The following is a 24,343-nucleotide window of genomic DNA, read 5'->3' on the forward strand; positions in this document are numbered from 1 at the left end:
AACGTTCACCTACTTTCTCACCTACCATTACGCTACATAATGGTTCTTAGTACTGACCTTTTACCTAGTTATGGTAATGTCCGGAGATGACATGGGGATTTCTCTGAAAAGCTTAAGCCTCATTCATTATGCATGAGGAATCTTGAAATCACAGCAGGACAGCAGGCCTACCATCTCGTGCATAATAACTGTGTAGAACGGTCATTCCTTCCATCATCCCAGTCCAACATGACACAGCAAGGTATATCCCCAGGGGGTACCACTTTGGATATATATGCATCACATCTTGCTGAGGTAGTCACAGGAGAAAAGTACTTCCAGGCTGACACACTGACGCGAGACGCTGAGGTTCCTGCCCGCAGACACTTCAGCTCGCAGTGGTCTGACATTCCTTGCGGGTGTCCATCTCGAGACCAAGACAGGGTCCCACATTCTCTCACTTCTGGTAATGGGAATGACTTTATCCTAGAGGGATTCTTGGCTTTAAACCCACAAACATGCTAGGTACACTTAGGTTTATCTAGTTAGGGTCGCATCGTAGGAGTATGCATTTTATGGTCATGTATTTTATATACTTGCCTATATTCATTGTTCTAGCACAATGGTAGAACTCTACCATCCTTATACACTTAGTGCTTATAATCATTTATATCTGTTACTGTCTTATGTTTGTTTCAGCACACCTATTTTACACTAGAATGATGCTGCTTCAGTAAACGCTTATTGAAAAATGTCCCCACCTTTTATTCTGTGTATCTCTCTGAGACGAAGTGAGCAAGAGTGATTAAGTGAAAAGTAATACACTGTTTCAAAGATCTTGAGGGATCAGGGTTGTCATGATCGATAGTTGCCAAGAACTATTCTCTCCTTGGTAAGAGGGGTTTCTAGTGGCACTGTGAGCTAGCTGGTATACATGCTATACATGTTGGGGTGTCTAGAATCAGTCTGACACCAATCCTATAGTGTATGTTGTCTAAACATGCAGATCCTATGTAGGTTTATTGGGACTACACGACAGTCAGAAGTGATGCCTTTAAATAAGTTCTGCTTCAAAATCCCTTTTGCTGTTATGGGTCTTTCCTGGAAACCTGATAAAATTAAATGCCTAGGAATCCTGTTTCACTTAGAGTTATTATCATGTTCTGCTTTGCATCCTGCTGGTTTGAGGCAAGCAGGGAGGTGGTGCTGCTCTGCTCTCGGAGCAATGGAGGAGTGGTTTACCTACTCCTAAGTGCGCAATGACTTTTTGGTCGGCCCTCTAGGGCAGCCCACACAAGTCATGCACACTTTACCCGTTCTCCAAGCAGGCTTTTTTTTGCCCATCCCTCTAGCCCCTGGATGAGCGCCATATCACGATGTTCAAGGCCCCAAAAATGTTTTGTGCACTTAAGGCATCCACGCCAAATTTGTGTACTTTTTTTCCAACATTCTGGGGATTCTAAAGGTACCCAGGATTTGTTGATTTCCCAAGACGGGACTAAGAAATTAGCCAGAATATAGCTAAACTTCGGAGTTTTGAGGAAGAATGGGACAAAAGTGCTGCAGAAGAAAGCACCTCATTTTCCCCCTGGAAATGGTATCAACAAAAGTTTTTCAGTGCTAAAATCACCATGTGCCTAGCTTTCAGCAACAGGCAGACTTCTGCCAGAAAACCAAATCTTTTACCATAATTTGGGCATTTTACAGGGGCATAGCCCATTCTTGATATTTTTCATGCTTTCAACCTCCTTTCAGTAAGTGGTAGAAATGGGTGTGAAACTAATGTTGATCCGTGAAGCTATACATTTCTGAAAAGTAGACAAAATTCTAAATTCAGCAAGTCATTTTTGTCAATTCTTCAAGATTTTCCTCCAGAAAGCAACAGCTAAAATAAACAAAATGAAATTGGAGTTGAAAAAACTGTCTTTTGTGCCTATGTTTTCACCTGAAACGTCTTCTGACTGTGGCAGATTTTCAAAAGCACTACACTGTAACATTCGCTGGACTGTTCTGGTTGCAGGATAGATAGGGTTTGTGGGTTCACCACAAACCCGAGGTACCCAGAGCCAATAACTGAGCAGCTATACCTTGCCATGGTTTTTCATAGTGTACCAAGCATACAGTAATTTGTTTGGTAAAATATAAAAAGTAAAAATAGGTATCAAGGAAAGCTATGTATTTCCAAAATGGAAACAAGATATGGAGTTTAGAATTAGTAGTTATTTGCACATATTTTAACTTGTGGGGTACCCATACTAGCATGTGAATTAGAGGGCATTTTTTATAATTACTTCTTTTTTACACAGTCTTACATTTGAAAGGCACAAATGCAGTGAAAGACAATTGGAAATAATATTTCTTCTACTATGCTTTATTTCCCTAGGTCTCCTGATGAAAATGACACCTCACTTGTGTGGGTAGGTCTAGTGTCCCGGCAGGAAACAGCCAAAAGCGCATTGTAGACACATCACATTTTTCGACTGAAAGCTGATCCTTTTTTTTTTTTAAATATGCCTAGCTGTAGATTTTGGGCCCTAGCTCAGACAGTACCGAGGGAAACCTAGCAAACCGGTAAATTGTTTGAAACTAGACATCCAGGGGAATACAGGATAGGCTGGCATGTGTGGCTGTGTCCACGTTTAGATTATCCAGAATCCCATACAATCCTCAAAATTTGTCTAAAAAACACCTTTTCCTCACATTGCTGTGATGGAAAGTTCTGGAAACTGGGTGTGGGGGGGACACAAACTTCCAGCCACCCAGCATTCCCTCAAGTATCCTGATAAAAATGGTACCTCACTTCAGGGAGTACAACTAGTGCCTGCAACAGGAAACTGCCTAAAACGCAACATGGATACATCACATTTTTCCACTGAAAACTGGCCCTTTTTTTGCAATTTGACAAGCTTTGGATTTTGGGCCCTAGCTTAGCCGGCATCTAGGGAAACCTAGCAAACCTGTACATTTTGAAAAATCAGACACCCTGGTTAATCTATGGTGTGCTGACCTGTGTGGCTCTCACTAGATTCTTTTACCCAGAATCCCTTGCAAACCTCAAAATTTGTCTATAAAACCCCATTTTCCTCATAGTTATGTGATAGAAAGTGCTGGAATCTGTGGGGAGCAACAAACTTTCACACACCCAGCATTCTCCCATGTCTCCCGATAAAAATGGTACCTCTCTTGTGTGGGTAGGCCTAGTCCCCGCGACAAAAAATGGCTCAAAACTCAACGTGCACACATCACATTTTCCCACTGAAATTGGACTCTTTTTTTGCTATGTGCCTCGATGTGGAATTGCGGCATTAGCTCAGCTGGAATCAATGGAAACATAGCAAACCTGTAGAAAGAGAGAGAGTAACCCTTATGCAACAACAAGGGAACAGGGTGAAATGAACAATAAAAAACTGATTTTTCCCTTGGTTGAACTAACTGTTCAATCTTGATATGTTACTACCTTCTTAGGGAGTGAACCTCTAATCTACTAAAATTACATACACACAGTCATCACTCATACTACTGTGAGGATACTTAGCTTGAAACAGAACCCCAAAAAGCACTTACAATCTTAGAAAGTCAAATATATAGTCAGAGGAGACCCTTTCAACATTTTATTTCTGTGAAAATAGGGAAAAGCAACAGTGTCAAATTCGTACATAGAGTCACAATCTTGATCAGTTAATACTATTAAAATATGACCTGGCTTAGATCTGGTTTACTTCATAGATAAATTCAACAGTCTGTGCATAACAAATAAATAATAAAGATAAAAACAAACATTTAATATTGCACCATATGCAGAGTCAATATAATCAGAAGATTAACATAGATAAAATCCATTAAAAAACAGTGTCGACGCGTTTCGGTGGATTCTGCTGTGCTCACCACCTTCCTCAGGACAAAATTAAAAACAATCTGTTAGAGAAAATTGCAGAAAATAGACCAAAATCACTATTCGTTCTTTATAATAGGTCTTCCAAACAAGTAGATGTGCTATTCCCTCCCTCTTAAGATCATAGATCCTATCATTGGCCTTGTAGTCTCTTGAATTACTCATCATCTATACATTGATCCCCAGTTCCCTGTGCTGTTAATTTGTGGGTCCCGTACTTCATAATAGTATCCTCTATTTCTCCTTATACCTCATTGCGCAGATGCCGCTCACATCACCATGTCCCTATGCTTTGTGTGAAACCATCAAATTGAGTACTCCCCAGTATCACCCCGCTATTCTTCTAGTCAGGTTGCCTCTTTTTACCTAAAAATGAATGAAGTCCCTTTCAGAGTACTATAAACGATTGATGAGTGTAAAATAAATAAACTCCTACAAGGAAGAAAGTACAATAAAAATTGAGCGGTAAGTGAGTTATCCAAAAAAGAAAGAACGAAACACCAATTAGGTTAATCCGCTATGATAGATAATGCATACATTTCTATTCTTGCCCACTAGATAACGCACAAGTAAAACTGGATAACGAATGGGATCACTGAACCCTCTTTGATGTAAACCAATGGAACAAGGTCAATAGTTAAGACATAGGAGGCATCGTTTGTGTCCTAAGTAAGTGAATACAATACACATTAAATAATCTTAGTAGTTTAAAAATAGGAACTGAAGTCTCCCTTATTTTTGCCCTATTGTAGCTCACCCAGCAGCTAATAATAATTGAAGTTAAAAGAACAATTGAGAAGTGGAATACTTCACGACGTTGAAGAAGGTGTGTAATTAAAACACCTATATATCTCCAGAATGGATGTAAGGTGTTAGTTTTGTTAGTTTTTTTAGGTAAAAAGAGGCAACCTGACTAGAAGAATAGCGGGGTGATACTGGGGAGTGTAGGAAGGTGGATATCTGACTATGGTTACCCCCAAACTTTTTGCCTGGTGTTTAGCTGGTTTTTGACTTAGTTGGCCTGGGATCCTGCTATTCAGGGCCCCAGGCTAATTGCTCTCTCCTTAAAATGGACTCCATGTACATACACAATTGGATTTGGTTCACCTTATAGGCCCCTGTAACAGTGTACGCCAGGTACCCAGGGCATATGTGTATCCAAGGCCTACCAGGGGCTGCAGCATGTATTATGCCACCCCTGGCCTGGCCTCCATATTTGACACAACTGGCTGATCAATCAGCTGGGGTAAGTTGGTGTAATCACCTCTTACTTAGATATAGTATACCTATATCTAACCTATCTGGACACATGTTAACCTATAAGCCACTCCTATGGAAGGCCTCGACAATCCTGGAGGCAGAGTGCTTGGTTTCATGTGAGATGGTGCTCTGGCACGAGCTGAGCCCGTCTACAGCTGTCGGGAACAACTCCCTTAGCTGTTCCGGGATATTGCCATACCATATACTCTTAAGTGCATTATAATCCACGCGGTTACTTGCTAACTTTTGTTTGGCTTTATCAAAACATGTCGAGTAAGGTGTCATACGAATTGGGATAATACCCCCTCACCAATTCTGGCGACGGGGTAGCATTCCACCCTTCTAGAGGGACACGACATGTACATAACCTGAACCCCGGTTAAAGTTAAACTCTAGCCTCAGCATCACAAAATGGATGCTGCCACCACAGACACAAGTCTGACCTCCTGTTGCTGGGAGTCCTTCCAGCGAGGGAGGCTTGGGCAAAGGGTTTCCTGCCTTGGGAGGTGCGAGCACCACCCCAGACAGGATTTTGTGTATTGGGTAGGACAGGGCTGAATAGAATGAGACATGCCTGGGGCACACAAGGTGTCCCCGTGCATAAGCCAGTCCAAACCGGTGCTGGGCTTTCCAGCCCCAGTCCTGGCATGGAGCTGGACAAAGGAAAGGGGGTGTAACCGCCCCCCTTCCTGGTCCCACCCAGAGGAGGGACCTAGCATGTGATCCGGCCCCCAGATTTGGAATAAGTGTAGGAGCTGTGTCCCAAGACTTCAGATAATTCTGAACTCGACTTGAAACTAAGAAGAAAACTGGACTTCGACATTCTGCTGCACAGAAGACTGAAGAGCATCTCCCTTGTGGCCAAGGAGTGACCACCCTGTGAATACAGGCACCATCCAGCAACTCGACGTCTGCTTTGCCGCCGCCTCCCGCCGGAGACCGAGCCCAGAGCCCAACGAGACCAAGACTCCCAGACATCTCAGAGCCTGATCCATAGTCCCTGAAAAGAAGAGACCCGTGGAGGCACCGAGAGACGTGGGACCGGCCATTTAGAAAGACTCACGAGAAGCTGACTGCGCAGCACCCGAGGCACCCTTGACGCTGTGCTTTGGGGTTTGAGAAGCCCCACCACCGAGCAGCATCTGCACCGATCATCAGCCCCGCAGCATCTCCACGATCTGCGTGGGGCCCTTTTGCATTTTGCCACTCCACGCGCCATCCCGGTGACTAGTCCGTTGGCTAGTGGCCATCTTGGCGACGAAATCCTAAATCAACACCGCTGGTCTGGTTGCTCCAGACTGGCCCTCGTTCCTGTAAAAAGGAGCAACCTCTTTGACCTTGCTGGTCCGAGTGAGAAGCTTGCATCGTTTCCTGCGTAGCTTGCATTATCCAAGGCCTGTTTGCTCCGATCAAGAAGCCGACACCGCCATCAGCTAGAGCCTTTGTGGGACAGCTCGTGACCTACGCCTGGACGTCCTCAACCTCTTCATGTCCACGTGGCTGCAGAGACAATCTTCACTTCTTCGCCTGTTTGCACCCAACATCACCTGGTTCCCTCCTGGTTCCACGGCAGTCACTGGCTAGTGACTTTGAACATTGTCACCTCTGCTTTCAGGTCTTCACCTCTTCAGATCCACCCTTGGATCCACCGGAACTCTCCACGACGACCCGCCTGCAGCATCTTCATCTACAGGCTCCATAGACCAGCGCGACGAAACCCGGCACACTTTAAGACATATGCACCCGCTTCCTGTGGGTGAGGTAAACCTGGCACTCCGGTGCCCCTGTGTAGCAATTCACCTCTAGTGTCTATGTTCCAAGTTGCTAGGTTCTAGGTCATCCGGAAGGTTCCCTTTTCAGTAACTTTGTAACTTTTACGCACCATTGACTTTGCATTGGTGCATGCATGTGCTTTAAGCGCTGCAGCCGAGTCCCGCTGGCCTTTCCCGACTTCTTCACTGTTAGTCCCGAACAGCTCCAGCAATTCCCCAGGCCCTAGGCCTACTTCCTTTTCGGTTCTTGGTACTTATACCACTATTTTAGTATATAGTTTAGGTGGCCCCTAGGGCTCATTCATATTGTGCAAATTTTGTATATTTAAATTGTGTTTTGTTTTAACGCATTTGCTTCTGTGCTCATAAAGAGTATAGGGGATATTTGTAGTAAATAAATATATATATATTTTCAATATATATCTGTGTGGTGTCCTTTCATTTGGTATTCAAGGGGATTGTGTATGGTAAAACAGCTTGCTTCACATGCCTTTACAGAGTTTAGCCTAAGACTGCTTTGTCCACGCTAATAGGATAGCTGGTCTATAAGGTTGACTTACAACCAATCATCATAAGGGTTGTTTGGCATGGTACAAGGTGATCACTAGAGCTAGTGAGCATCATATACCAGGCCAACTTCTCACAGGGAGTACTCAATTTGATGGTTTCACACAAAGCATAGAGACATGGTGATGTGAGCGGCATCTGCGCAATGAGGTATAAGGAGAAATAGAGGATACTAGTATGAAGTACGGGACCCACAAATTAACAGCACAGGGAACTGGGGATCAATGTATAGATGATGAGTAATTCAAGAGACTACAAGCCCAATGATAGGATCTATGACCTTAAGAGGGAGGGAATAGCACACCTATTTGTTTGAAAGACATATTATAAAGAATGAATAGTGATTTTGGTCTATTTTCTGCAATTTTCTCCAACAGATTGTTTTTAATTTTGTCCTGAGGAAGGTGGTGCGCACAGCGGGATCCACCGAAACGCGTTGACACGGTTTTTTAATGGATTTTATCTATGTTAATCTTCTGATTATTTTGACTCTGCATATGGTGCAATATTAAATGTTTGTTTTTATCTTTATTATTTATTTGTTATGCACAGAGTGTTGAATTTATCTATGAAGCAAACCAGATCTAAGCCAGGTCATATTTTAATAGTATTAACTGAACAAGATTGTGACTCTATGTACGAATTTGACACTGTTGCTTTTCCCTATTTTCACAGAAATAAAATGTTGAAAGGGTCTCCTCTGGCTATATATTTGACTTTCTAAGATTGTAAGTGCTTTTTGGGGTTCTGTTTCAAGCTAAGTATCCTCACAGTAGTATGAGTGATGACTGTGTGTATGTAATTTTAGTAGATTAGAAGTTCACTCCCGGAGGAGCTTCGCGGGCAAGCAAGATGGCCGCGTAAGCTCGGAGCTCCGCAGACCCTCCGACCCTCTGCAATAATCCTGCTCGAAATCCTGTTCCACGTAGGTGGATTACGACTGCTGACGGGTCACTGATGCGGAGCCTGCCTCCCGCTTTCGAATCGGAGGTTCCTACGCTGAGCTACGTCGTGTGATGCCTCTTGCCAAGGAAGCGCCATTGTCTCCTGGGTCTCTGTCACTCCGCATGACTGGGATGCGTAGTGCTGGGTGGTGATCCCCACCGGCGGAATTTCCGATACTGCTGTGTCTCCTATACTAGACTGTGCTCCACATTTGTTCTACAACCTCGGCTCGGCGCACCTTAGGCTCGGAACTGTGTGTGGTGGCCCCACGGTCTCATCGGACCTAACATGGCGGGCAAGGGCGACCCGGACAAGACGTCGAACAAAGGAGTTCGTGGCAAGTCCCAAGTGCAGCAGAACAGGATTGATAGATATGCTCAACTGCGCATCTCGCCTGCACCGGGGGCCTCCACTAAGGACATCTCCTCATCGGGCTCGCCAGACGGGTCCGAGCCCACCCTCAGTGACATTATGGGGGCCATCTCGGGCATACGAGCCGAGATACAGAAACAGCACGAGGTTTTGACCCACAAAGTGGACACATTGGCGGTGGATCTCACCCTCATCAGAGCCGACCTGGGTAAAACCAACGATCGGGTGAAATCGCTGGACTTAAAAACTTCGAGCCTCACCACCGACGTCTCGGACCTGCAAACCGAGGTCCGGACCCTACGACTCGCCTCTGACCAATTCTCCAGGAGGCTGGACGACTATGAAGGTCGTGCCAGGCGACAGAATGTCCGCATCATTGGTGTTCCGGAAGGATCGGAAGAGGCATCGGCAGACCTGTTCGTTGAGGACCTGATACAGAACCATCTTACTCCCCCCGGGTTGAGCAAATTCTTCTCGGTGGAGAGAGCGCATCGGGTACCAGGTGGCCCGCCAAAGTCGGGCGCGGCACCCAGACCCATCATTGCGAGGTTCCTCAACTTCAGGGATCAGGACGCAATTTTACAGGCGTCCAGGAGGCACGGACCGTTACAGTACCAGAACTCTGAGGTGCACTTCTACCCTGACTTTACCAGGGCGGTACAGAGACAACGCCAGAGCTACGTGGGAGTGAAACGGCGACTGAGGGACATGGGACTCAAGTATTCGATGATGTTCCCGGCCAAGCTGCGGGTTGAGCACGAAGGCCGTGCACTGTTCTTTGACTTTCCGGACAACGTAAGCGAATGGCTCGACACCCTACCACAGCGTAGCGACGACCGGGAGAACAGCGAAGGGGGCGCTGCTGGTGGCGCTGATTTGTGAGAACTGGCTCTACTACGAGGACACTGGCGGTTGGTGGTCCTGCTATATGTGACATTCGTCCCTTCTCCAGTGTAATAGCAATTGGAGCTCCTGTCGTTTCATGGGGGGCGGCGGGAGGTGTCCGCGGGGAATCCTTACTCCTCTTGGGGCTTTTTGTAGACTAGTTAATGGGGCGACATGCACACTGCTGGTTGGGGGGGATTTTTAGTCTGATGCAGGGGTGCAGGGTGGGGGGTGTTTTGGGGCAAGTTCGAATGTCTCTTAGTGTGCTTTTGTTTTCTTTCTTTCGGCAATGGGTGATGTATATTGTTGCACTTTCGATTCTGCAAGGGTCTCTCGGGCCGGGTAGGGGAGGGTGCCACGATGATGGGGGGTAGGAAACTAAAAGTGATCAGTTGGAATGTCAATGGGTTGGGTGACCGAATAAAACGGGGGATTGTGCTTCAAATGCTCAAGCGTCACATGCCTGATGTGGTTTTTCTGCAGGAAACACATCTGATTGGGAACTTGTGTAAGGCGCTCAATCGCAAAGGGTACAAGATGGTGGCACACTCAGGGTTCACTTCGGGCTCTCGGGGGGCGGGCGTTCTTGCCCGGGCCTCCCTTCCGCTGGAGATTGACGTCACTACGATAGATGATAGGGGACGCTACGCAGCGGTGGCTGGGCGGTGGGAGGGGAGGGCCCTCATCCTACTTTCGGTTTACGTCCCGCCTGGCCTACAGACCAGCACGTCCCAGGACCTTGGTGGCGCCATTTTAGCTCTGCCTGACGGCTTAGTTATTGTTGGGGGTGACTTCAACTCGGTCTGCTCTGGCACCTTGGACCGGCTACCGTCTAGAGACCTTCGCCACTCTCAATTGTGGCTACCCTCATTTATAGATTCAATGGGCCTTGTAGATAGGTGGAGACTCCTGCACCCCACACTTCGTCAGTACTCCTTCCTGTCCGGCGCACATGGCAGCTTGTCCCGTATAGACTATGTCCTTACCTTGGCAGCTCACGCTACAGCCGTGTCAGAGGCTCGCTTCCTGGCGCGAGGAGTCTCTGATCACTCGCCGCTCCTGGTCTCCTTTGACTTCGATATCGCCCTGTCGGTGCGACCGGCAACGGTCAATCCTTGGTACTTCCGTAACCCGAGGACCCGTGCCCTACTGGCCAAGGCTATAGACCTTTACTTCTCCGAGAATGAGGGTTCGGTTGGGTCGGCAGCGACTCTGTGGGAGGCGTTCAAGACCGTCCTGAGAGGCGAGGCATTTGCTTTAATAGCGGAGGCCCGTCGGAATAGAGATGCCGATCTCCTTTGTATCGAGGAAGAGATCTTGAACCTCGAAGCCCAGCTGGATTCTGAACCTAACCCAGACCTCCTCCACGCGCTTTCCCTCAAGCAATTGGAGTACCGAGATCTCGCTACGAATGCTGCCCAGACCTTGGCTAGGGAACAGCAGGGCCGTATCTACGACGTGGGAGATAAGGCTGGCAAGCTGTTGGCCTGGTTGGACAGGAGGGAGCTGGCCAGTCGGGTTGTACCCGAGATCCTGGGTGCAGATGGAACCCCCGTCACTGACCCTTCCGCCATTGCCGAGTCTTTTGCCGACTATTTCAGGGGTGTTTACACCTCCACTTCTGACTGCTCAGAGGCCGACTCGGCAGAACTTCTTTCGACCGTGGATCTTCCCTGTCTCTCTGAGGCGGATCGCCATGATCTGGACAGAGACATATCCTCTGACGAGATCGCCCTCGCGATCCGCTCTTTGAGATCTGGCAAGGCGCCGGGTCCCAATGGAATCCCGGCTGAGCTCTACAAGATACGGCCAGATGTGGTCTCCCCGCATCTCCGTACTATGTTCCTGGAGGCGCGAGACGCCGGCGTTCTCCCCCTGGACCAGAGGGTGGCCACTATTGTGGTCATCCACAAGGACGGTAAACCGAGGGATGTGTGTCGCTCATATCGGCCTATCTCCCTCCTGAACACCGAACCCAAGGTCCTCGCCAAATTGCTTGCCAACCGACTGGTTGGGGTCATTGGCGACTTGGTGCACCCGGACCAGTCGGGCTTTATTCCACACCGCAACACTGCCCTCAATTTGAGACGGCTTCACGGCGCCCTGGCTAGGGCGCACACTCTTACGGAGCCAGCGGTGCTGGCATCCCTCGATGCCACCATGGCGTTTGACTCCATCGAGTGGAATTACCTCTGGGCAGTGTTAGCTAAGCTCGGTTTTGGCCCGGTCTTTCTTAGCTGGGTGAAACTTCTTTATGCCAGCCCAATGGCTAATGTATCGGTGAATGGTCGCCTGTCGACGTCTTTTGTCCTTCACAGGGGTACCAGGCAGGGCTGCCCCCTGTCGCCTCTCCTTTTTGCCCTGGCTCTCGAGCCCTTGGCGGCCACACTGCGCTTCCACCCTGACCTCCATGGTATCACCTGGGCACCTGACTTTGAGGACCGTATCTCCCTGTACGCGGACGACATCCTCCTATATCTGACGTCCCCGTACAAGTCTCTCATTGTTGCCTGTGACGTGCTTAGACACTTTGGGAGATACTCTGGCCTGATCATCAACTGGGCCAAGTCCTCCCTATACGTATTGAAAGGGGACACGCCGCGCCTCCCCAGAGGCTGCAACATTCAGGTGGCCACACAGGGCTTCAAGTACCTAGGGATCTACATCTCTGGGAACCCGAAGGTTCGATATGACCAGAACTTGCTCCCCCCACTGCAGCGCCTTCGACGCGACGTGGAGGGCTGGCGTAAGCTCCCGCTCTCCCTGCTTGGCCGAGCGGCCCTGTTTAAAATGATGTCCTTGCCCAGATTCCTGTATGCCCTACAAAACACCCAAGACCCGGTACCGGCCCGATATTTCCGGGAAGTTGAGAGTCTTCAGCGGGCCCTACTTTGGGATGGCCGCCCTCGGGTGGCGATCACGAAGCTCACGCTCCCGTGGTACGACGGGGGCATAGCACTACCGGATGTTCGTAGGCATTATTGGGCCTCCCAGCTTGCTGCCCTCAATCACGGGTTTTATGGGCCGGTAAATAGTCCCGGCTACGCTATGGACACGTGGCTTATGAGTGGTGGTAATTATTACCGAGCCCTTTACTCCAGATCTCTGGATCGGCGTATGTCCGGTCCCACGAGGACGGCGGTTTCTATTTGGCGTACGATCACTAAGGTGCAGGGGTGGCAGGGCAGACTGACCAGCTTCACTCCTCTTTATGAATCCGATATGTTGGGCAGACTATGGCACACCAAGGGCTTTGACAAATGGGACCTCATTGGCATCTCTAGAGTGGGAGATGTGATTTCCAAAGGGACTATCAAGACCTTCCCCCAGCTACAGACTGAGTACCAGCTGGGTACCTCAGAGTTCTTCCGATATGCCCAGCTGAGGCATGCCTTGCTTTCTGCTATGACCCCTGGGGAGGATATCCCGGAGAGCTCACCGCTGGAGGACAGAGTGCTGGACGGCCATATGCCCGATAGCGCAATCTCACTGTCCTACAAAAAACTAATCAACGTCCGCACTGACCTTCTCCTTGGGTTGCGTGACCAGTGGGTGGCGGATGGCCTGAAAATCGACGATGAGGACTGGCAGAGTGCAGTGTCCTCCCCTAAGGAGGTTGCCATCTCATCACGGCTTCGTCTGGTCCAATTTAAAATCCTGCACAGGGTATACGTTACTGGCCCCCGCCTTATACACATGGGTTACTCGCCCGACGGCCTCTGTCGTCGAGGCTGTGGTGCCCTCGCCACCTTCTTACACATATTATGGGAATGTCCGGCCATAGCGTCTTACTGGAGGAGGATTCACAGGGTCATGAGCGAAGTGTCGGGAGTGGGGATTGCGGCGGAAGCTCGTAGGTGCCTCCTCAATATTTGGGAACCGACAGATCACAACATAGCCCAAACTCAGTGGGTGACCCTAGGCAATATGGTGGCCAAGAGAGACATCGCTCAGAGGTGGGGGGCCAATACGGCTCCCCTCGTGGTACAATGGAAAGCCAACATGGATTGGTGTATGTTCCGGGAGAAGACTGTCTATGTTGCCAGGGGTAAACCTAACAAATGGAACAAGGTGTGGGGTGCATGGAATTCTTACCGGGGAGATGTGTGTCTGCCACCCGAGCCTGTTTCATTGGATGAGCAATTGTCACTGTAACCTATGACACCGACTGTATACAATAACTGGTTGATCCTGTTTTCCCCCCCCCCTCCTATCATCCTCTACTCTTCTGTACTTCTGTGCTGCTGGTCTCTTTCTCCTCCCGGCCTTCTAATCCTTGCTGTATTCTTCTCCCATTGCCACTCTTCGGCGCCATTTGGCGTCTTCTTCTTATAGTTATAAAATTATAAAATAAACCTATAATTTCCTGCCGTACCTGATTTGCACTATTATGCTCTGCCTACTATGCTGCCTTGCCTCCGGGATGTTAGGCTGAATAGCTGTGTGCTCTCGTGAAATAAAGGTTTTCAAAAAATTAAAAAAAAATAAAAAAAAAAGAAGTTCACTCCCTAAGAAGGTAGTAACATATAAAGATTTTTTTTTTAAAGTTCTTTTTATTGTTGCATCAAAAAGCATCATTAATGCAGAAAATCAGCGGTCGGCAGGGCGTTAACATTCCGCCTCTGTCCGTAAGTGTCGCAACTTTAGTGCCATAGGTATCAGAGTAAAACGCAAGACATCAACGTGAACATAATAAAACAACCCCCCAAGCAACAGCATACACTCCCAACCCCCCTCCACCCCCTCAGGCCCACCCAACCTCCCCCTAGCTAGGCCTTCCCTCTCCCTCTCACATAGTCTATTCAGTCAGTATTCATGTGGCCCCTGTGATTACTTCAGGCAAATCTACTGCATAATAAACCCTCCTGCCATTCACCACTTCTCCTTATCGGCGTCATTCCAGACCATGGTATTGTCTCCATTTAGCCCATACTCTTCGGAACTTCTTAGGGCACCCTCTAGCTTTGCAAGTTACTCTCTCTGCGGCCATATATAAGTCCAGGCCCCTCCTCCACTCCTCTATATCTGGTGTTTCGGTTGCCCCCCAGTATTTTGCAATATCCCTCTTTGCCACCACCAATGCAAGAACCAAGAAGATGAGCAGAGGGCGTGCCAAGCCACCTCAGTTGTCATACCCAGCAGGGCCAGCCTAGGGTCGCGCGTTAGAGCCACTCCCAGAACCTCACTCAGCTCCGTGAATATGTGTTCCCAATATGTTTGTATGGCGTCGCACGCCCAAATCGTGTGGAAAAAATCGCCACTCTGGTGGTGACATCTAAGGCACGCCGAATCTGGTATCCTTCCCATTTTAAGAAGCCGCACCCTATCAAAAAAGGTTCTGTGGAGCACGTTCAGCTGGATGAGGCGTAGCCTCGATTTAATCGCCACCTCACGGAGGTGCATGGGGACGATCTCCCAATCTAGATCTTCCATACCTCCCACATCTGCCTCCCACCTACTCTGTAGTCCTTGCAGGTCGCCTAACATGTTGTTAGTCAGTGTTTTATGCATGAGGGATACCTCCCGTCCCAAGATCTGCTCCTGAAGCAACCTACTCTCCAGTGGTGCGTACTCTGGAATATCTGTAAGTGTGATGTTTTGTGCCCTCCATGCATGTCGCAACTGAGCATATTTGTAGAACTGAGTGTTGTGCAGACCAAATTCATTCTTGAGCATCTGGAAGGATTTTAGTTCCCCTCTTGCAATCATATCACCAATTGTTGAGATACCTATATCGTCCCACCTCCCAAATCCCCGCAATTTACTGAGTCCCCCCAGCCATTTACAGTGCCATAACGGCGTCTGCCGGGTGGGTCTCTTGTCCCATCCCATGCGCCCCGTGGCCTTTTTCCATGCCGTTAATGTGATCATCGTGGCCGGTAGAAGCGGCGTTCCCATCATCCCTCCGTATAAATAGTATAATAGGTTTTTGGGGGACAACTTTGCCCTCTCTAGCGCGTATGTGGGGTGATCCGCTGCCGCATGTAACCACTCATTTAGCGGTGTAAGGTGTTCCACCCAGTAATACGCCTCCAGGTTAGGAATGGAAATCCCTCCGCTATATTGGTGACGCTGCAGAGTTGTAAGGGCCACCCTCGGCTGTTTCCCTAACCACAGGAAGGCCCGAAGGTCCGCATGGATTTTATTCATCGTTTTTGCTGGCAGTGGGTAATACTCATTCTGTAGCGCATACAGAAACTTCGGGAGGATAATCATTTTGTAGTAACATATCAAGATTGAACAGTTAGTTCAACCAAGGGAAAAATCTGTTTTTTATTGAACATAGCAAACCTGCACATTTTTTTTTAAACTAGACACCTAGGGATATGCAGAGTGGGCTGACTTGCATGGCTCTCACCACGTGCTTTTACTCAGAATTCCTTGCAAACATCAAACTTTGACTTAAAAAAAACATTTTTATCATACTTATGTGACAGAAAGTTCTGAAATCAGTGAGGAGCCAAAAACCTCCATCCACTGGTATTCCCCTATGTATCCCAATAAAAATGGTATCTCACTTGTGTGGGTAGGCCAAGTGCCTGCGACAGGGAAGGGCCCAAAGCGTATTGTGGAGACATCAAAATTATCTATCAGAAAATTACTTGGTTTTCCAAGGGGGTCATCCATCTGTGGGAAGCTATCAAACCTAGACATTTCTGAAAACTATACACCCGGGGGAGTCCAGGGAGGTTTGGCTTGTGTGGATCGCCCAATGTTTTCTTACCCAGAATACCCTGCAAACCTCAAATGTAGCAGAAAACAAAATCACATTTCCTTCACATTCTTAATTTGAGATTTGCAGGGGATTCTGGGTGAGTACAATTTGTGGGACCCACACATCTCCCCTCCCTGATCTCCTCCAGATGTCTAGTTTTCAGAAACGTCTGGGTTTGGTAGGTTTCCCTGGATGGCCGCCAAGCCTCGGACCAAAAATGCAGGGGACCCCCTTGCAAATCGTTCTTGTGGAGGAATTGGTTAAATAAGGATAGATTTACTCTTGCCTCTTCTTTCAACCTTTCCCTAAACCATCTAAAATAATATCAGATTTGAAATATTTGCATGTTCACACACTGGTTTCACTTGCTACCTCTTCCATCCAGGGGCGTGGTCCACGATCATCCCATGGACCTATCATCCCTACTTCCAAGGTGACACTGATATATAAAACTGATAACACTTCCATTAGAAAGACCTAATTCCATAACAGAACTTTTATGGGAATCTGATTTGCTCTCCAGCTGGCCAATACCAATTTGGCAGAAATCATGGGAGAAGATTCATCCTACTGCACATAGTGACTCAAACTCTATAATACTTTTATAACAGATTCTGTCACACACCAGAACATCTGTTTAAAGTAAAATTGCTCATAAAGGATACTTGCTGATGTTGTATCGCCAACCCTGGTACCTACCTTCACATGTTCTTCCTCTGTCGTAAGCGGTCTCTTTTTTGGGAGCAGCTATGAACAAGAATAAGGGACATCATTGATGTTCACACTCCATTCTCCATTGCAGTTTTGTTTCTTGGTGCGTTGAGTATTATATGACGTCAGAATAAATTAAATTGCAAACTGATTCATCTGTTGATTGCGACTAGCTTCCAGGTAATTACCTCTAATTAGAAATCTACAGACAATATAACCCTTCAACAGAGGTGAAACTTCGTTTGTCACAACCGTTGTCTTATTCGTTGTTATTTACTTTCTGCATCTTTCTTGGCAAAACGTGAAGAACCGTGGGGACCACTTACTCGATATTGGAATTTGCATGCAAGAAATACAGCTAAATTACCTAGTGCGTAACAATATATTGATTATAGGCTATTGTTTTGCATATTTCTCCATTAACTATATTGTTCTTTTTATCATATAATGTGTTTATACATGTTTTCATGGAGGCTCTTTTTTATATATTACAAACTACAGTGTTCTCCTCTTTCTTCTCTATTTCCTCTCTTTCTCTTTACTTTGCTCTCCCTTTAGCTGTGCCTTACAATTTTTCCTTAGACTACCCTCGGTTCAGTCCAGTCATAAGTTCAATAGTAGTGTCTCTATTCTCGATGGTAGCATTTATTGTATCTAATCTAATTAATGGACTGATTTGGCGTAATTGATGTATGCATCTTTTATTGCTTCAATAAAAATACTAAACTTTAAAATTAAAAAGTACAGATTTCGTGCTGTGCGGGGATTGAGCTCACCTTGCAATTTTCATTTTCTGTGCCAGATAATGAGGAATTGAGGAGCCAGTACGCCCAAAGGTTTTGTATTCACGAAGACTGCAATTCACAATATCATGGGTTCACGACTACACGACTACACGACTACAAAACTACAAGTTGCAATGTACCAGAGACACACTGCGAATAGGAGAGGCATACCCTGATAGTATGAAGTGTCTTTCCTATTTCAAATGTGCACTTTACAACACATATGGATTAGGAAGGAAGGGGTGTGAAAGGGGCATACCCTCCATATAACTGACATATCTCAATGCTTTGTAACGGTAAATGTAGTGATAAACTACTGCAGCCATACCATCTCCTTAACGAAGGGGGTGTCAGTTTCACAAAGTGAAGGCTGTCCATGACGGAAAGCATCTACTTTCTGAGTGTGGTCTCGGGTATCTCAGCTACTGCTGGCCTCACCCAGCAGCCCATGGAACCACTGAACGCTCCCACCAATGCCAGCCATATAATAATTTTACTTTTTTATTGCAACAGATCGAAAGGAGGCACAATCTGATTCTCACCACATTAAAATTACTGAGGGGGAGGTTTGCAATCGTTATGACCTGTCCGTTTGGTTTAGGGATTTGTACATTTTCTCGAACGGCAAATGGATTGGCAGATCACAGGGCAATGCCAACACTGCTACAACGAGCTTGTTTTACACATCAGGCCCTCAGAATGTAAAATCTTGTGGACTGAGCAAGCCATGTTATAAATGCACCTTTCATCAACGGGATGCCATTGTCAAGAGATGCACACAGGTGTGATGAGCTCAAATGTTTTGCTCCTCGACATTAATCAGGGTGTGACATCCCAGGAACAACATTTATTTTAGGGACCCTTGTGAGAGAGGAGTTCCAGAGTTAAGCCTCTAGAAGGCGGCATGAAACACTTCATTAATACACAGTTGAGAGAGATTGGGCCCCTTATGTACGCCTACAGCCTCAATTACAAAACAAGACGTATTCCCGTTTTGTTCACAAACTCCAGTTCGCACTCAAAACAGGACTAAGTCGGTGAAAATTGTGCCTCGCGTAGTTAATTCCGCTCCTGATTTTCACCATGTAAAACTTGCCGAGTCAGTGTGTTTGCGGAGGTTAAAGTCTTTTTCGCAAGTGAATCCACGGTGATAGCAGCTTCAAGTTTTCTCAAATTAGGCTATCATGAATAATTCCTTAATACGCAATAAAACGACTATATCACTGAGTCTGAAAAATAATATTCTTTGCCAGTGGCAGGATATAAAATGTATGATACTCGTTTTCAGAGCAAAAAGACAGAAAAGGCAAGGCATTAAGAATTTTTGGATGCCGGGTGGAACAGCTGATGGGCTCCTTAACTCATTCCAGACGCTTGACGACTGAGGTCCAGGACAGGGCACAGGGGGGCACATCAGCTCAGTTATTACCGGTCTGTCATCATGTCGAGTGTGACACTCTGTCCTAAGTGTCTGTACCAAGCGACGTAGCTGCTTCAAAAATGATTTCGGGTTGGCAGTACAGTAGCTGGGGTATTTGAAGGAGGACTCAGAAGGATCATGTATATTTATAGGTTTTACCATGAAACTTCTTCAGCTGGAGGAAACACTCAAGTGTTCACGATGTATTAAGGTGAAGCAGACATTCGCGGTTCCACCTATATCTGACGGCGCAAACAGCTGCATGATGAACCAAAACGGAAACACATTTTCAGATGTGCCAAAACATATAAATGCTTTGGAAAACAACTATAAATTGCTGGTTTGTGGAGAGTTTGCTTGTGTCTCAGATACCGTAGAGCCTTAAAACTATTTAAATGTCTTTAGTTAGGAAACTGCAGCATTCATGGGCCTTGCGCGCTTCCACAACATTTCAAAACTGTTTGTATAACTCCACTTCAAGTTTAATGTATACGTACCTTTTCACAGATGTCACCTAAAGCTGCTGCTAAAACTCGATAAGCAGCAGTTTTACCGCCAAATGGCTCTCCAACAATCATAAAACCATGGCGCACAATCATCATCTCGTAAATCTGCAAAATCTTGTCAACAAAGAAGTCGGTCATTTGCAAATTCATTTGGTCGCAGTTGTTTTTGATTGCCTCCATAAAGACGGTGTAATCTGCCTTGGGCAACTTCACGCCGGGAAACAGATCTGATGTAATACCCTGTGAAAACACAAAATCGGGATTTACTATCAATATTATTACCAACATCTTCTAGGTTTTGATGGATTAGAACAAAGTAATATGTCTAAATGCTTTCTATATGCATTATTGTTTCAATCAGAATGACCCACAAGCTCAGAGACAAAGCACTTCTATGAAATATAATTACACATGCTCGAAGAAAAGATTACTAACAGCCAAACGCATAAGGATTGATACTCATTGTTAGAAATGGGGTCTCTAGTTGCCAGCGGTTTGCACCCTGTCCAAGTAGGGACCCTCAATCTTGTCAGGGTAAGGGAATCTAACAGCTCAGATATCCCCTGCTCACCCAACTTGGTAGCTGGGTACGAGCAGTCAGGCTTTTCTCCGAGGCAACGTGTAAAGTATTTGTGTGTGTGTACACACAAAAACACACACACCTACAAAAGAAGCCCACACTATTTTAGAAAAAATCCCAATCTGTTAGACATGGGATCTCTGGTTGGCTTAGCCTTGCGCCAAAGCCAGGTAGAGACCACCACTCTAGTCAGGGCAAGGGAGTTACATGCCAAAGATAACTCCTGCTGACCCCCTTGGTAGCTTGGCATGAGCAGTCAGGACTACTTCTGAAGCAATGTGTAAAGCGTTTGCGCATGCACACAGCAACAACACACCAGGCAAACCACAAAAGGAACTCTACACAAGGTTATATCAAACATAGCCTTTGTATTCTCCTAACAAATTAGAACAGTAAACACATAGGTAATATCTACAAGGGATTATGTACACCTGACAGGGCCCACTGGACCACTGTCAGAACCATCACAAAGTGAATTTAGTAAATGTAAGACATATCATAAATGTAGAACACAACCAGTAATCACTGGCAAACACTGTAATTAGCATCATCCTGTAACATTAACCATATTATGCACAGTATCACATTTAGGTGTGAAATACATTCTGCTCCAACCTCACCAGCATAAACACATTATGCAATCATCTCATAAGTTTAAACGCATTAGACAATAACCTCACCAGCATAAATACATTATGCCTAACTCACAGTAGAGAATAATCTCCCAAACATAAATCATAGAATGCAGATCACCTCATAACCATAAACCACATTAGAGGCATAAATCACAGTGCGTAACTCTCAGGACATGAATCACATTTCCTAGCACCACATAGATCACATTAGGGCCTGGGGCCCTACAACCCTAACAGCCCCCCTGGCCAACTGGCCTTCTCAATGGGTCTCAAATGCCCTATGTCCAAAATGTCAGGGCGGCTGCCAAAGCAGCTGTATCCACATGCACAATTGCGCTGGGGCACAGGAGTGTACCTCACTCCTGTCTCACTCACAAAAAATGCCCCCAAAGAACTGTTGGCCTAAAAGTAGCAGCTGATGCTACTTGCTGTGCAGCTGTGAAGTAAAGAATTCCTGGCGCCACTGTGCCCTCTCCTGTCCCACTCAGGGACTCTGATTCAAATATGCGCCAAACTTTGCAGCTGCCCACTGTCAGGTGGACCAGCTGGGAAAGGAAATCCGCACTGGCACCACTGTGCCTCTTCTGTCCCCCTCAGGGACTCTACAACCAAAATGCCCCCTAAGGCGCTAACACGGGCACTCACTGTGCCCTCAGGAGTCCTCTCTGGGACTTGGGACGCACCAGGGGCCAACATTGCAGCTATCTGCCACAGCGGTACAGCTGTGAGGAAAAAATGGACCACCAGCACTTGAGCACGTTGGAGCCCCCCTCTGGGGGCTGTCTAGTTGAACTGTCTCCATCGCTGCAGCTGCCCTCTATCAGGCGGGGCAGCTGTAGCACGAAGAAAAAATGGGGAAAGGCACGGGCACCACTGGCCCTCGGGCCCCCAAAGGGCTCCCCAAAGACAAACATCCCCCCATGATTGGAGTGGCGCGCAAGGGGTGTCCGCTCATGGCATAGGCACTTACAACATGCCAGGACAAGCCCTCACTTACTGGACTCTTGGTGCATCTTCTCCTCTCCTTGCTCCTCTCCCAGCACAGCCCAGGGTGGGGTGACCTCCCGCCTGGAGTCCCCCTTCACTTCATCAGTCACCCTGCGGTCCTCAGGCACCGAAAATGTGCCTCGCGGGTCCCGGCGACCAGGGACCTCTCGCCTAATGTCTCCTGACATTGCGGGGCTCTCTCCCCATGACTTCATCTGGGCCACCTCCTGGGACCAGGGACTTCGTTTCCAAGGTCGTGGGAGCGGGGTAGGCTCCCGTCCTCCTTTCCGCCCGCAGCTCGCTTCCGGCGGCACTTCCTCAGACAGGCCCCGGAGACAGTCAGGCACAGATGCCTGACGTCCTGTTTGGCGGCCTTACCTGCTTGGGCCGTGGCAGGGATTTCTAGGCCACAGAACGCGGGGTGGGCACCCGCAAAAGGTGCCAGAGAGTGGGGTGGGCTCCCGCTCTGGGCAAATAGGCAAAAGAACACGGGGTCGGCACCCACAATAACCCATAAACATAAAGCGGACATGGGTGGTGTGCACCCGCTTTCTTACCTCTCAATTAGGGGGAATCCCCATGTCGAGATTCCCTCTGGCGGTATCGCAGCTCAGCGCTGCCGAGCCCTTGTGCGCCTTTTCTAGGGGAATTTGAAATATAGTGCTCCCCAGGCGCTAGATGCTGCGTTGAAGTCTTTGAAGTCCTTAGAGGATAAAAAGCAGCAAAAGGTCCCTGGGGCATAGCTGGGCCCAGGGAGGCAAGCCCTCATGGCGGTTCCTCCTGGGCCCCAGGAGCAGCACGCCCAAGCAGGATCAGCACCAGCACCAGAACTGAACAACTTCATGGGGGTTACAGCCTCTCTACTTATACCACATAATCCTTTGTCAGTAGTGCAGGGCATGGGGAAACCAGATGCAACTGGTTCAGGGGGGAATTGGAACACTTTGTTTGCAAGCTCCTCTTCCCCTTTGTCAGGTGGGGGCTAGGTGATCAGACACACCACAGGGAGCGGAGCCAGCATTCACTAGGACAGGCACCATTGTTGTAAATTGTCAGCAGTGGGTTAGCATTAGCAGAAGCCATCCTGAATTTAGAAGTTATCTTATCCGTTTTGTGAAAGCCATTTTGTATTTCTGGCAGTCATTTTGTTTGCCATGTGCTGCCACGTGCTCGTCATGTGCTCTGTCCTACCTCAGTGTTGACTGCTCTAGTAATCTGCCTAGAAACTAACTATATTTAGCATCTACCACCTTCGCACATGCCCAGAAGGGCCTAGCTAGTAGAATGCACCTGCTTCTCTAGTATAACTGTCAGGCTATTTTTGCTGCTGTATGGAGAAGTAACTCTCCTCCCGCTTTGTTGAGCAAGCAGATCTTGTATGCCCATCTTAGTAATTTTCGCATGCTTACATCTGCCAGGACTGCCCCTTGGTCTTATGATGACTATGTAACCTTAAGCATATATAAGGCCCCAGTTTTCTGTACTCCTTAGACTGCCTCATTCAGTTGCTAAGACTTCTGTGTGACGTAGTCTGACTCATTTGAGGTTAATAAAGATGTTCTTTTATATTTCAACTTCTGTGCCAATTTCTTCTTTGTAGGTTTAAAAGGACCAAGTATCAGTGGGACCCCTAAGAAGGTTTATTGATTTCTTCAAATGGCGCTTCAACGTGGACCTCATCAGAGAAGTGGCTATCTAAGGGAGTGATCTTGACAGGAGACAGAAATCTACTGAGCAGGACAGGACAGGACTCTACTAAGGAGGTTCTCTGTGCACAGAGATTCTGGGGATTCTCTGTCTCTGCAGCCCAGTATATTTCTGATCTTCCTGATTTTGATCCTCCACATGATGTCACTCCTGACTGAAAACCTTTTTGGCGTGAGTATTCTAAATAGACCGTTAGGTCATTCAGAACTTGGCAGTTAGAATTTGGACAACCATTTGTTTGGTAAGAGTCGTTCTGTGGCACTTGCTGTTGGTTTGATGCCTTGGATTGGTAAGGTAGTTTAGCAACGCTTAATGTGACTTTGGAATTTTGGAATTTGTGTTGGCCAACTTTGGATTTGTATGGGATAGATATACGAATTGCAATTTGTGTAGGCAGGTAATGAGGAGATTTTTCTCTGTTTGAATTGTTTGAATGGCGCAACATACGAAGAGTACCTTAAGCACTACTTTGATTATATACTTCATATTCTGCAATATTTTTGGCATGCCTGTTTCAAGCACACATCGAAGAATGTGATGCTTTTTGGAGGTACCATAGTGAGATGTGAATTAAATCAGCCGGCTCAACTGAGGGAATATCTAAATAGGTTTAGGTATAAACACA

General features: G+C 47.1%; 1 protein-coding gene across 1 annotated transcript in view; it reads right to left on the reverse strand.

Annotated features, from left to right (window-relative positions):
• The window catches only part of DNAH7 (dynein axonemal heavy chain 7), a 1,812,153-nt gene that overhangs the window by 1,154,946 nt on the left and 632,864 nt on the right, over positions 1 to 24,343 (reverse strand). Inside the window, exon 29 of the mRNA XM_086955398.1 lies at positions 19,801 to 20,049. Coding sequence (XP_086811524.1) covers positions 19,801 to 20,049 — 249 coding nt within the window. The remainder of the gene's footprint in view (positions 1 to 19,800; positions 20,050 to 24,343) is intronic.

The sequence above is a fragment of the Lissotriton vulgaris genome, chromosome 2_1 (assembly GCF_964263255.1).
Source record: "Lissotriton vulgaris chromosome 2_1, aLisVul1.2, whole genome shotgun sequence".
Taxonomy (NCBI): domain Eukaryota; kingdom Metazoa; phylum Chordata; class Amphibia; order Caudata; family Salamandridae; genus Lissotriton; species Lissotriton vulgaris.